This window comes from Saimiri boliviensis, chromosome 1 (genome assembly GCF_048565385.1).
Source record: "Saimiri boliviensis isolate mSaiBol1 chromosome 1, mSaiBol1.pri, whole genome shotgun sequence".
Lineage (NCBI taxonomy): Eukaryota > Metazoa > Chordata > Mammalia > Primates > Cebidae > Saimiri > Saimiri boliviensis.
In genome coordinates this window covers 153,522,662-153,536,920 of record NC_133449.1, presented here as the reverse complement: position 1 = coordinate 153,536,920, position 14,259 = coordinate 153,522,662, and the positions used below count along the sequence as shown (strand labels likewise).

Genomic DNA, 14,259 nt, shown 5'->3' with positions numbered 1-14,259 from the left:
TGGAATTTTTTTTGAAAGCCAACTTTGCACTTTGCCATGTCTCTCCCTGACAGTATGGAACTGAACAGAGAACTGCACCCATAGCACCTACCCCCATAAGCTCCTTTATGGAGCAAGAGCTTATGAAGCCTGGTGGGTAGCAGAGTCAAGCATTAGTAAAATGCCTGCCCCTCCTTGTTCTCAGCTCTGCCCTATTGTAGAGTTGATCATGGCCCATACAATTTTATAGCCCCACACCCACCCCCCCGCAAAAAAAAAAAATAGGAAACTTGATGGCATTGATGTGTTTTTAGGAAGTTTACTGGTTTTGTTTGTTTGTTTGTTTACAAATCATCCCTGAAAACAATGCATTTTGGCACAGAAGATAGATAATGTAGGTACTGTAACTATTTCCAGGGGGCAAAAAAGGAAAACATTTGTTCTTCTGAAGAAGAGCCCTGTGGGAACAAAGATGCAAAGAGAAAGTGACCACTTATGACAGTATTAGACCAGAATATATGCTTAGTCTCACGAAGCTGACCAACTGTGGATGCTCCTGCCCCGCCACACTCTTTCCACCCTGTATCTTCTCTGTGACCTCTAACAAGAGGAGCAATAAGAGATTTTCATAGTAGCCATTTGATTCCTATTAAGTGTAGGCTGGAAAGTCAGCATGGTATAAAATGAATGACCACTTGAGTCTGATCAAAGCAGTTTCTCTGTTAAGATATTAAAGACTTGTTGAAGATGTCAGACTCATCACTTTGAAGCTCATGTAGCTTCCTTAATTAGATGGACAATGGCTAGGTCCAGGTATCACGTAGCTTGGGCCTGGTTCAAAGATCTCTGTGACAACTTCACAGTAGGTAGATTGGTATAAAGTTAGGAGGCTCCTCTGACTGGTATTGAGCCCTGATGAGCCTATTGGAGATGGCTACATGGTTGTCACAGAGTCACTGAGATGTTGGTGATGGCTGACGTGGAAGAAATTACATAGGGCCACATAGCCTTGAAGGAGGACCTTCACAAGTTCAAATCATAACAGTGGATCATTTTTTTTTGAGACTGCTACATTAATGTCAGGCTTTGACTCTGTAATGCCATGTAATCCCAGGTAGAAATATTTGAATGCCTGAGACCATGAGGTTACGGCTCTCCAAACCATGCTTTAGTAATATGACCATTTAGTATGGCCTTCTTGGGAAACTCTACATCTGAAATATTTGACAGCTATTTAATTAGTTAATTATAGTGACTGGTTATATTATATAACAGCATTGTCTTGTCTTCGTAGTTTCTTCCTATCCAGTGTCAAAGCAACAAAGTTTTACTGTATTCGTTCTTTGGGAAATATAATCCTTTTGCATTTTGTGTGCGAGAAACAGATGATCCTTAAGTCAAATGGATTTGTTTATAAACAGGTCAACATTGAAAATAGCTTTATGAGGGAGTAGAGTAATGCTTTGGATTTAAGCCTGCTTAGCATTAGTACAATAGCATGTACGTTTGGAAAGACAAAGTTGTGTAAGTTTTTGCTTCTTTACTTCTGATACAGCGATTTACTCATTACTATAGAATACACTTTACTATTTAACATTGGCTTGATTTTTATCCATTTATTCATTCATTAAACAAATGCACACTCATTCATTCATTGAACAAATGCATTTTACTGAAAAATGCATTTGCTTTATTTGCATTAAAACAAATATGAGAATAAGGTGAGTGAAACAAATGTTTGGGTTTCACAGTGCATATAAAGTTTATCCTTACACTATGTGGTAGTATAGTATTGTGCAATTGCATTATATCTAAAAAAAAGTACATACCATAACTTTAAAATATCTTACTGCTAAGAACAATTGGGATAAGAAAAAACTGAAAATATTATAAATACAAACAAGTTAAAAACATAAATATGTACTTAGAATGAGAAAGGAAATTGAATTATTTTTAAAAGATGACATCACAAAATCTGGAAGGATAATATTGCTAATAATTAACTGTCTCATATTTTTTCTGTACTTTTTGATTTATAGCCTTAAATTGTTTCTTCATATCGCAGCTATATGCCACTATCACTTTCGGTATAGACAACAGAAATATAATTATTTTTATAGCAGTTTTGACAGGACTTTTTAGATATTGATGGCTGTAATACAGAATGTATACAACTTTACATAGAGACTTTCATGGTATACATAACCTACAAACCCAAGTATTCTGGCTAATTATATTTTCCATGATTCCCATACAAAATAAAACACATATGGAGCATTTATAATTGTATATGCCCAATTTAATATATTTTTGACAGTAGAACATTTGTTTTGATGAGGTATCAATGACAGTTGAATTTGACATGTGAAATTTTTCATATCTGATGATTATGAAATGAACTTTTGACTAGCTTCTGTCTTTTCTACTACCCATGTATTTCTGGTGCTGGCCATTGTAGGTCATGTTTACATTGCATCATGTCATTTTGTCTTGTTCTTTCATGTCACCAGGCTCGGTGAATTAGAGCTATGAGTGGAAGGAGTATTCCTGGAAGACATTCCTACACCAGGAGAGCTAGCCATAATGTACCTCTACATGAAAGGGCTACAAACCCTACAAACATAGTCTGCATTCGAAATATGTGAATCACTAAGTCAGTTTCTCCTTAGATGTCCAAAATGCGCGTAAATCCGCCAAAGCTAACATGAGAGGAAGTCAGAGTACAAAAAGATAGAGTTTAGCTAGTTGCAATTAAAACATCTTTTAAAATTTTTATCAAATTGTATAACTATTGTCATGCATTACTGGGGCCTCTCCTGGGGCCTTCAAAGGCCTAGGGCCTACCCAAGTGAAGAATTAAAATTTTAACTTCATTTCCCTGGACAGTAAATTTCTTCCAGGAAGGGATAAGAAGAATTATAGATTGGAGATTGTCATTCCTCTTTTGTTTTTATCTTTCAACCTGTTTTAATTTTTGATTAGAAAACTGAATGTACTCAGCGTATCTAAATTTCCCTTTCCATGCAGGATTCTTTATAACAGATGTATCCATTATCACATCTTTGCATGGCAAGGCTTCCTATTATAATTATGTGTAGAAAATTGCTCATCCCCTTCACTGTTTCTTTCTTACGTATTTTAGTAAGTCTGGAGTTTTCTATTTCATGTGACTCATTAAAGCGGGTGTGGTGATGACATGCGATAAGCCACTATACCATTCAACAGAGGATCCAAATTGTAATCCCTGCTCAGCTTCTAATTTGCTGTGTGACTTGAAAGGGAGCTACTTCCTCCTGGTCTTGAGTTTCATAGCTGGCCAATTTTGTGGAACAAAATTAGTAGTTCCAAGGAGCAGAGGATTCTGCAGAGATGCTGTAAGGGTAGCCAGATGCTGCTTTAAGCAGAGGAATTCTGCTTTTTTTTTTTTTTTTTTTTTTTTTTTTTTTTGCTATTTTACACACTAGAGTTTCTTTCAAGACTTTGTCTTAGAATGATTGCCCTATTTAAAAAAACAACAACAACAGTGAAAGCCATTTTTTAGATGTTGTCCCAAATACATAGAATCACCTGGGAGATTTTTCATAATGTTTCACCCTGAGCCCCAGATTCTAATCATGGAGCTCAAAATTTGTACTTTATTTGTTCAGTTTCTTTTGTGTTTTGATGCATAATTAGGGTTGAGTGATATTATTCCAGACCAATGGCATGCAATCCTGTCTGCTCTGAGAATTATCTGGGGAGCTTTAATAAATACTGATACCTGGGTGTTACCTCTGTGATTGTTACTTATCCTGTGAACAGATGTGTTTTTTTTTCTTTTATACTTTTTATTTATTTATTTTTTTGACAGAGTCTTCACTCTGTTGCCCAGGCTGGAGTGCAGTGGTGTGTTATTGGCTCACTGCAACTTCTGCCTCCTGGGTTCAAGGAATTCTGCTGCCCAGCTCCCCATGTAGCTGAGATTACAGGCACCTGCCACCACGCCCAGCTAATTATTGTATTTTTAGTAGACAGGGTTTCACCATATTGGCCAGGCTGGTCTCAAACTCCTAATCTCAAGTGATCTGCCCACCTTGACCTCCCAAAGTTCTGGGTTTACTAGTGCGAGCCACTGCACTTTGGGAGTACAGATGTTTTTAACAGCTCCGCCAGTAACTCTGATGTGCATCCAGGGCTGAGAACCCTTAGTCAAGATAACCACTGCATTCCGCCAAGTTCTAACAGTATATATATGAAAACAACAAATCACAAGCATGCTGTCTATGCCTTCACCCTCTTATAAACATTTATTGAACATGTCATTTCCATTTTATAGCTATGTTTATGTAATGACACCATCGGTTGGGATGAATGACAGAGAAAAGGCAGCTGGTGTACTGGCAATATCACTAGCTTCTGCATACTGATTTGTAAAGACTTTCTCGTTGTTGATCTTGCCTATGAGAATCCTAAATTATAGTTCAAGACCGTACCCTGCCACAAACCCCATAGCCCTGCACAAGTAGGTTAACTTCTCTAATTCTAATTTGGATCATTCATAATTAGTTGATTAATATCAAATGAAATTGCAGATGTGATTCTAAGAGTGTTATCCTTTTCTTTAATTCACAGAATATGATTTGATGGAAAATAAAAACCTAATTTCTTTCAGGCTTATAAAGCATTCTTTTCACTTTTATTTGATCTTCATGTTTAAAAAGGCCAGTGATTGATGACTTTGTTGTGTTCTCATCTTCTTCTAACACATTCGTGATCTGCAGAGGAATTATCAGAAGCTGAGATTTAAAACTGAGATCCTCTTACAGCATAAAGCTCAGTGCCTGGCTAGGAACCCAGTGCTTTGGGAGCAGGAGGTGAAAATGTGCAAGCATACAAACAAGAACTTGCCCATGGTATTTAGCTTGAACCTTTATGTACCCCCAGATATCAGCAGAGCTAGTAGCAGATGGAAAATCATTCATTTTGTCATCATTTATGCATTCTGTTTTCCATTCATTCATTCCACACACATATTCCAACATAGACTCATATTAGGTACTGATTTCAGCTCCAGGGTATGTGTTTGAGATGAGACAGATGCCATGTAAGCCTTCATGGAGCATTTTAGTTAGCCGTAAGGAAGAATGCACTCAGTTTTTCAAATGGAATTCCACTGTTGCGAAACGGCCATCAGTTCTCTAGGGGATTTTTAGATTGTATATGTTCATTTTAATGATTATCTGAAAATCACAACATAATCATATTCTGAACCATCGGGAAGATAACCTAATAACCAAGGATGTGATTTTAGGGCCCGAGTTTTCGTGTTTAGGTCACTTTGATAGCACATATTACTAATTTAATTGCTACTGACCAAAAAGAAAATGAATGGAGTAGGTCTTATTTGTAGGGAATGCAGCATGTCTACATCATGGCCAAATGAAGTAAAAATAGGGTCTATACCATTGTCTGAACTGAGCTGGGCAGTGGGGGTTCTGTAACACATGGCTATGGCAGAGTAGAGATGCTGTGCTCAGGAGACCTTGTACCAGGGCCCTTGGTACTGCATTCATGAGATTTAGCTTAAGGCAAATCATTCTCCTTCGTAGTACTTTGTTATTGTCCAGTTTGAGTGATAGGCATTTTCTAGCTTTATTTAATTTTAAAATTTGTTTTGGTTTTAGAATTGGATAGAAGTGATATGTTTGTCTAGATTTGTGTTGGCACTTAATTAGTAATTTTAGGATAAAGATAATTTGTGTCAACAGCAGGGACTTGGAAAACCTTCCTTATTTTAAAGGGCATCAGCATATTACTTTATAATATATTGACAAATATTTTTCTGATGTCTCTCACTCTACTGTGCTTAGCATGTAACTAGTTCATCCTCTCATTAGTCTACGAGCTAATGTTCACATTTTATTTGACTTTGACCCTCCTTTATGTTTCTTAAATAAGTTGGATGAGAACATTCAACTCACAAAGACTAACTCAGGGGGCAGTTAGGTATTGACTACACTATCGCTTGATGAAGACTCCCAAATCAAGTGGGATTTCAGCTGTGTGTCTGCAAGGACCCCTTTTAAATCTGGAATAGAGGAGTGGTCAAAGCTGCTGCTATTGCCACTGACTGGCAATACAGAATGATTGTGTCTGATATTTTTTAAGCCCCCAAATAAATTACCTGAGTAATATTTTTATATCACTAAGGTGAACTGCTGGGGTTAACTTATTTTCTTCAGTAATTCTCAATTTTTCCTTCAGTTTGATGGGTCTTTGAGCGTCTCCCCCACAAAGATGTTGGAATTCCGAGTCACTTGGAAAATGGCCTCCTCAGAGTCCCTCTCCTCCCAGTATGTTTGTGGCTGTGGCTGTGGCTGTCTCAGTGCACATCAGAAGTGATGGCTGTGTCATATGAGAGGGCTCAAGCAAGCATCCAGAGAAGCCACTTTTGTCCGGAGGAAACAGATTTTTAGAGTTGTCGGAGGTTGTAAATGTAAAGACAGCAGCCAGCCATATCTCTTCATCAGTTGATTTTTTTCCCCTTTATTTTTTTCCTCTTCTCTCAGCAGTTTAATGTGAGTGTTTCTCTCTCGCCTTGTTTATTTCAGATGCCTCAGGAACAGTACACTCACCACCGGAGCCCCATGCCTGGCTCCGAGGGGCCACAGGTATACAAGGTGGGGATTTACGGCTGGCGGAAACGATGCCTGTATTTCTTTGTCCTGCTCCTCATGATTTTAATACTGGTGAACTTGGCCATGACCATCTGGATTCTCAAAGTCATGAACTTCACAATTGTAAGTAAAACCACCTAGGTTTGTTTAGCTCTCTTTGCGGAAGGGAAACTTGGGGCAAGGTGATGAAGGAAAGTGGAAAAGCGATGTTGTTATAGCAGGACTCAAAAGATCTGTAACCTCTTTGTATTTGGTGAAAGAGCATTTCTGTTCAGATTGAATATGGATATTGACTTCTATCTAATCTTAACTCTCCAGGGGCTGGTAATCCAACATAAAGATATTTCCCTCCTTTAGAATCTCCTGTATATTATCCCTCCGTTTTGATAACTGTTTCTGTAGCCTGTAGCTTTCAAGCACTTTGATTAAATAATGAAGGAAGAAATAGAGAATAAATTCAAAGTATTAAGTTTTCACTAATTGTAGTGATTACAAAAGGTTTGATGGAGAGTTGAAACATTTGCATAAAATTAGACTATGGGCATTACATATCTAAAAATTTTAACTATTTATGCTTGATGATCCATCACTCTGATTAGTTAAGAATATCGTCCATTTTTCGGAGGATGATTTTCTTTGCTGCTTGTCTGAGTAAGAGGGAAATGAGAGGAATGTAACTGTGTGTGTGTGTGTGTGTGTGTGTGTGTGTTTAACAATTTATATTTGTGTTGTCTTCAATGAAATTCCTGCTATTGGTTTTTGGGGTCCCTGTAACACACTGGGCATTTACTGTTGAAGTTCAAATGAAAGAAAATCCTGAAAAAATGACTTTTGGAGTTCTTCTGAGGTTTCATACTTAGAAATTCTGATCTATGCTGGCAATATAAGTAGTCTAACTCATTAATGAGGAAATAATGGGCAGCGATCTGCTATGCTGAAGATAATTTCCTTTCTTGTTCTGAGGTCAAAAGTAAATAATATAAATTGGCAATAAAAACAACTCCTAGGTCAGGCTCATTGGCTTGTGCCTAAATTCTAGCACTTTCGGAGGCTGAGTTGGATCACTTGAGCCCAGGAGTTCAAGATCAGTCTGGGAAACATAGCAAGACCCATCTCTGCAACCAAGCAAACAAACAAAACCCAAAACTGTTTTGTTTGATAAATAAATATGACCTTAACAAAGTAACAGTCAAGTTTTCATGTGGCAGTCCTAAATATCATAGTGGATGTTTGCATTTTCTAAATTACAAAGTTCATTTTTATCCTTGACACCCTCATAGTCACACTTTCTTGTCTTTATTCATACATTTTCTTCTGCCTGGAGTGCTTTGCTCCCTTCCCTGCCTGGTAAAACTTGTCTTGATACTCCTGTAGTTCCATTAATGTATTTTTTATTAAATTTACCACTCAGATAATTTTTATATGTATTTCCCAGACAAACTGAACTTTGAGAAAGGGAAAGGCTGCATGTTTTCTGTGTGTGTCTTTGCCCATCACTCATGTTAGGGCTTCTTGGTGCTTGACTTAATTAGGACTCCGTAAACCAAAGTTACAGATGCTGCTTTAGGCATCAGAATGGCTCACTCTTTAATATTTGCGGTTAAAGCTAGGAAACTATAAAATCAAAAATGTTACCTTGATATTACAAATTTCTACCTTGAGGGGAGAAAACAATTCAGTTCTTTTTAAATGTTTATTTTTTTTTCTTTATGTATTTATTTACAGGAAGGGTCTCACTTTCTCATGGAGGCTGGAGGGCAGTGGTGTGATCATAGCTCACTGCACATGGACTCCTGGGCTCAAGTGATTCTCCCGTCTAAATCTCCCAAGTAGTTAGGACTACAAGCACACACCACCATGCTTGACTGATTTTTAAATTGTTTGTAGAGATGGAGGTCTCACTATTTAGGTCCCAAGCTGGTCTCAAACTCCTGGCTTCAAGCAGTTCTACTACCTCAGCCTCTGAAAGTGCTGGGATTACAAGCATGACCCATCACATCCAGCTAAGAGTTCAGTTCTTTTGAAAAATACAGAATAACTTGTAACTTTGGAAGACTATATGGTCAGTTTCCATGGGGTTATAGGCATCCAAGTTCATAGTTCTAGAGTATTAGAGCACATTAGCTTCTGTTTCTGGATCAGACTCAATCAATACTTTTCAAACTGGACTTTACTTTCTTTAAATACAAGCAGAATTCAGAGAAATGTTTAAGCAGGAGAGAAAGATGTCATTAGGTTTACATGATAGAGAGCGTGCGTATGTGAGGAAGCAGTAGAATGGGGAAAGTTTGTTAGAGCTGAGGGCTCTGGAGAATGCCCTGGGTCCATTCGGCCTTAAGTTCCAGTGACCACAATTGCCATCTGTTGATGTGCAAGTTCTGTGATGTTCTTAATTTATATTTCAAAAACTTGTAAATTAAGAAAACTTCTCTGTTGCAATATTAAACAGCAGAATACCAAAGCTAGGGCAGTAGCATGGACAGTAAAGATTAAAAATACATTTAAAAGATGGAATTGATATACCTTGACTTCTGGTTGGACGTAGGGTTGAGGGATCAAAAGACATTTTGGAAGATTTCCGCTTTTAGGGTAGTGAGATGGCTGGGTGGTGGGGCCTAAAAAGCAAAATAGAGTTTATGACTTTTCCACTGGAACTTGGCTAGTACCCGTGTATACTCCTAATCCCCTATGTGAAGCTATCCTCTTAATGCCTTATTTTTGTGATTTTTACCAAGGCTGTCATGAATTTAATTTATAGAACCTGCAAGATTTAGGGGTAGAGGAAGTGGAAAATATGAGCTGAAACTTCGATGACTGTGATACTATACAAATATGGCTTCTAGACTGTGCTTTATCTGGAAAGCTTAATAGAAGTATATGCAAATGTATATTGAGCACCACTTATATGACATTAAGGTAATAATCTATATGAAATCAGCTCTTTCCTGTAGTTAACTAAATTGATTGCTGAAGTTGAGAGTCCTTAAAGCTTTACCAAACCAAGTACTTACTGAGGTAAGAATAATGCTGCTATTAGCCATAATTGGTGCTTTATAGCCGTAATGCATTTGAGCAAATAGAACTGAAGTGTTAGAAAATTGGTCTTGCCCTGCAAGTTAAAAGCATATTTTCCATCAATCACAGTATAAAGGATATTCTTTTAGAATTATAATTCTCTTTCAAAAATAATAATTTACCGACAGTGATGATCTTAGGGAAAGAATGAGGTATTAAGCAATGTTATATTGGAGAAACAGCCAAAAAAAAAATAGTCAATGAGATAGCAGTAAAGTAGTTTATGCAGAGATTTAAAAATATAAGTAGGGAAAGTCCTAGCCAGAGCAATCAGAAAAGGGAAAGAAATCAAGGGCATACAAATTGGAAAGGAGGAAGTCTGACTGACTGCTGATTATATGAGTGTATACCTAGAAAACTATAGACTCCTCTATCTGATAAACAAAATTCAGTAAAGTGTCAGGTTACAAAATCAGTGTACACAAATTAGCAGCACTGCTGTATACCAACAGTGACCAAGCCGAGAATCAAATCAAGCACTCAATCTCTTTTATAATAGCTACAAAAAATTTAAAATACCTAGGAATATACTTAAGCAAGGAGGTAAAAGATCTCTTCAAGGAGCAACACAAAATGCTGCTGAAAGAAACCATAGAAGACACAAACAAGTAGAAAACCATCCCATGCTTATGTTGTTGAAAGACACAACATCATGAAAATGACCATACTGCCCAAAGCAATCTGCAGAGTCAGTGTACTTCCTATCATAATGCCAACATTATTTTTCACAGAATTATAAAAAACATTCCTAAAATTCTTATGGAACCAAAAAAGAGCCCAATGGCCGAAACAATTCTAAGAAAAAAGGACAAATCTGAAGGCATCACATTACCTGACTTCAAATTGTACTGCAAGGATATAGTAATCAAAACAGCATAATACTGGTATAAAAGTCAACACAAACACCATTGGAACAGAAGAGGGAACCTAGAAAGAAAGTCTTATATTTAAAATCAACTGATCTTTTCCAAAGCGTGCAAAACATGAATTGTCATGTTTTGCACGCTTTAGGAGAAATTAGGAGAAATCTAATAAATGATGCTGGGAAAATGGGGTAGCCACACGTAGAAGAAAGAAACTGGATCCCTTTCTCTCACTGTGTTGAAAAAATTAACTCAAGGTAGATGAAAGACTTAAAGACCTGAATAATTCTAGAACATAAAAATTCTAGAAAAAAAATAGGAAAAGCAGTTCTGGGTATTGACCAAAGAATTTATGACTAAGACCACAAAAACAAATGCAACAAAACCAAAATAAATGGAATCTAATTAAACGAAAAAGCTTCTGCACAGTAAAATAAATAATAATCAGAATCAACAGACAACCTATGGAATGAGAGAAAGTATTTTTAAATTATGTATCTCATGAAAGGACTAATATTCAGAATCAACAAGGAGCTCTAAGCAAGAAAAAAAACAATTTCATTAAAAAGTGTGCAAATGGCATGAATAGACATTTCTCAGAATAGTTGATAAATAGCCAACAAACATATGAAAAAACATGCAACATCACTAATCATCAGGTAAATGCAAATTAAAATCACAATGAGATACCCCCTTACCCCAGCCAGAATGGCTGTTACTAAAAAGTTAAAAAAAAAAAAAATAGATGTTGGTTTGAATGTGGTGAAGAAGGAATGTTTGTATACTGCTGATGGGGATGTAAATTAGTACAATCTCTGTAGAAAACCGTTTGGAGATTTTTCAAAGACATAAAACTAGACCTACCATTTGATCCAGTAATCTCACTGCTGGGTAGCTACCAGAAGGAGAATAAGTCATTATATCAAAAGGAGACCTGTATATGTATATTTTTTGCAGCACAATTCACAACTGCAAAGATATAGAACCAATGTAAGTTCCCATCAACAGATGAGTAGATAAGGAAAATGTGATATACATACACATAAAAAGAATGAAATAACAGCTTTTGCAGCAAGTTGTACGGAGCCAGAGGCCACTTTTCTTTTCTTTTCTTTTCTTTTTTTAGAAGAAGAAAGAGAGAAAGAGAAAGAAAGGAAAAAAAAAGAATGAAGGAGAGGAAGAAAGAGGAAGAGAAAGAGGGAGAGAGAACAGGGGTGTTGCTTTATTGCCCTGGCTAGAATGCAGTCTAAAAATGGATATGCCTATAATTGTACTTTATTATAATAGAGACATGAAAAAAAATGATGGAAGAAAATAACAAGCAACCAACCAAAATTTCATTTAAACCTGTAAATAGGTGTGATGTGGTACTGATAAGAGTATTTTGTGTATTTAAGGTGGAGAGTTCTATAAATGTTAATTGAGTCTACTTGCTCCAGATCTGAGTTCAAATCCTGGATATCACTGTTAACTTTCTTTCTCATTGATCTGTCTAGTATTGATGTTGAAGTCTCCCACTATTATTGTGTGGGAGTCTAAGTCTCTTTATAAGTCTTATGTATCTGGGTATTCCTGTATTGGGTGCGTATATATTTAGGATCTTTAGCTCTTCTTGTTACATTGATCCTTTTATCATTATGTAATATCCTTCTTTGCTTCTTTGGATCTTTGTTGCTTTAAAGTCTATTTTATCAGCAAAAATTGCAACTCCTGCTTTCTATTTATTTATTTATTTATGCTCTCCATTTAGTTGGTAAATCTTTCTCCATCCCTTTGTTTTGAGTCTTTGTGTATCCTTGTGTGTGAGATGGGTCTGGATGCAGTATACTGATGGGTTTTGGCTTTTTTTTTTTTACCTGTCTGTGTCTTTGGATTGGGAGATTTAGTCGATTTAAATTAACAATTAATAATAATATATGTGAGTTTAGTATTGCCATTTAATGTTAGTTTTGCCCATTAGTTGATGTAAATTCTTGATTATGTTGATACTCTTTATTTTTTGGCATTTTTTAGAAAGGCTGATATTGGTTGTTCCTTTCTATGTGTAGTGGTTCTTTTGGAAGCTCTTGTAAAGCAGGCCTGGTGGTGATGAAATCTCTGAGTGCTTGCTTGTTCACAAAAGATTTTATTTTCCCTTCGCTTATGAAGCTTAGTTTGACTGGATGTGAAATTCTGGGTTGAAAGTTCTTTTCTTTAAGGAAAAGGCCCTCACTCTATTCTGGCTTGTAGGGTTTCTGCTGAGAGATCTGCTATAAGTCTGATAGGCTTCCCTTTGTGGGTAACCCGACCTTTCTCTCTGGCTGCCCTCAGTATTTTCTCTTTCACTTCAACCCTGGTGAATCTGACGATTATGTCCCTTGAGGTTGGTCTTCTTGAGGAATATCTTTGTGGTGTTCTCTGTATTACCTGGAGTTGAATATTGTCCTGCCTTGCTAGGTTGGGAAAGTTTTCCTGAATAATATCCTGAAGTGTATTTTCCAACTTGGATTGATTCTCTTCGTCACATTCAGGTACACCTAACAAACGTAGATTAGGTCTTTTCACATAGTCCCATATTTCTTGGAGACTTTGCTCATTCCTTTTTATCCTTTTTTCTCTAATCTTGTCTTCTTGTTTTATTTCATTAAGTTGGTCTTCGACCTCTGATATCTTTTCTTCTGCTTGATCAATTTGGCTGTTAAAACGTGTGCATGCTTCAAGAAGTTCTCATGTTGTGTTTTTCAGCTCCATTAATTCACTTATATTCCTCTCTAAATTATGTATTCTTGTTAACATTTCGTCAAACATTTTTTCAAAGTTCTTAGTTTCTTTGCATTGGGTTAGAACAAGTTCTTCTAACTCACAGAAGTTTCTTATCATCCACCTTTTAAAGCCTGCTTCTGTTAATGGAACACACTTGTTCTCCATCAGGCCTTGTTCCATTGCTGATGAGGGACTGTGATCCCCTGTAGAGGGAAAGGCATTCTGATTTTGGGTATTCTCAGCCTTTTTAGGCTGGTTTCTTACCTTTATTATAGATGTATCCATCTATGGTCTTTATAATTACCATCTTTATAATTGGGTTTCTGAGTGGACGTCCAACTTGTTGATTCCCAGTGCAAAATCTGAGCAACCCACTGCGCCGGCCAGAACAGCAGCGTTAAGATTGATAGTGCTTTTCTGACTCTGCATCAAGAACCACCGCACCAAGGCACCGGCAAAACTACCTTGCCAGCCACAAGAGTCACACTGGCGACCCATGGGGCTCCTCTGCTGGGAATCTCCTGGTATGTGAGCAACAAAAATTTGTCTGAAAGTGTAGTGTCCTCTCGTTCTCTTCGCTTTCACTGGGAGCTACAATCCCGAGCTGCTAGTGATCAGCCATCTTGGATCTCTCACCAAGAGGCCACTTTTCTAAGTGAAGTGACTCAAGAATCAAAAATATGATATCACATGTTCTTATGAAAAAGTGGGAGCTAAGCCAAGGGTACGCACAGGCATATAGAGTGGTATAATGGACATTGGAGACTCAGAAGAGGAGAAGGTAGTGGGGGTGAAGGATGAAAAACTACCTGCTGGATAGAGTATACACTCCTCGGTGACAGGTGCCCTAAAATCCCAGAGGTCACCACTACACAACTGATCTACATAACCAAAAACCACTTCCACCTCTAAAGCTATTGAGGAAAGAACATTTTATATATATA

General features: G+C 37.1%; 1 protein-coding gene across 3 annotated transcripts in view; it reads left to right on the top strand.

The window, feature by feature from the left end:
• SGCD (sarcoglycan delta) overlaps positions 1 to 14,259 on the top strand; it is a 1,061,368-nt gene that overhangs the window by 641,906 nt on the left and 405,203 nt on the right. For all 3 annotated transcript variants that reach the window (XM_010331598.2, XM_003943729.3, XM_010331597.3), the window contains one exon: positions 6,570 to 6,758. In XM_010331598.2, coding sequence (XP_010329900.1) covers positions 6,570 to 6,758 — 189 coding nt within the window. The remainder of the gene's footprint in view (positions 1 to 6,569; positions 6,759 to 14,259) is intronic.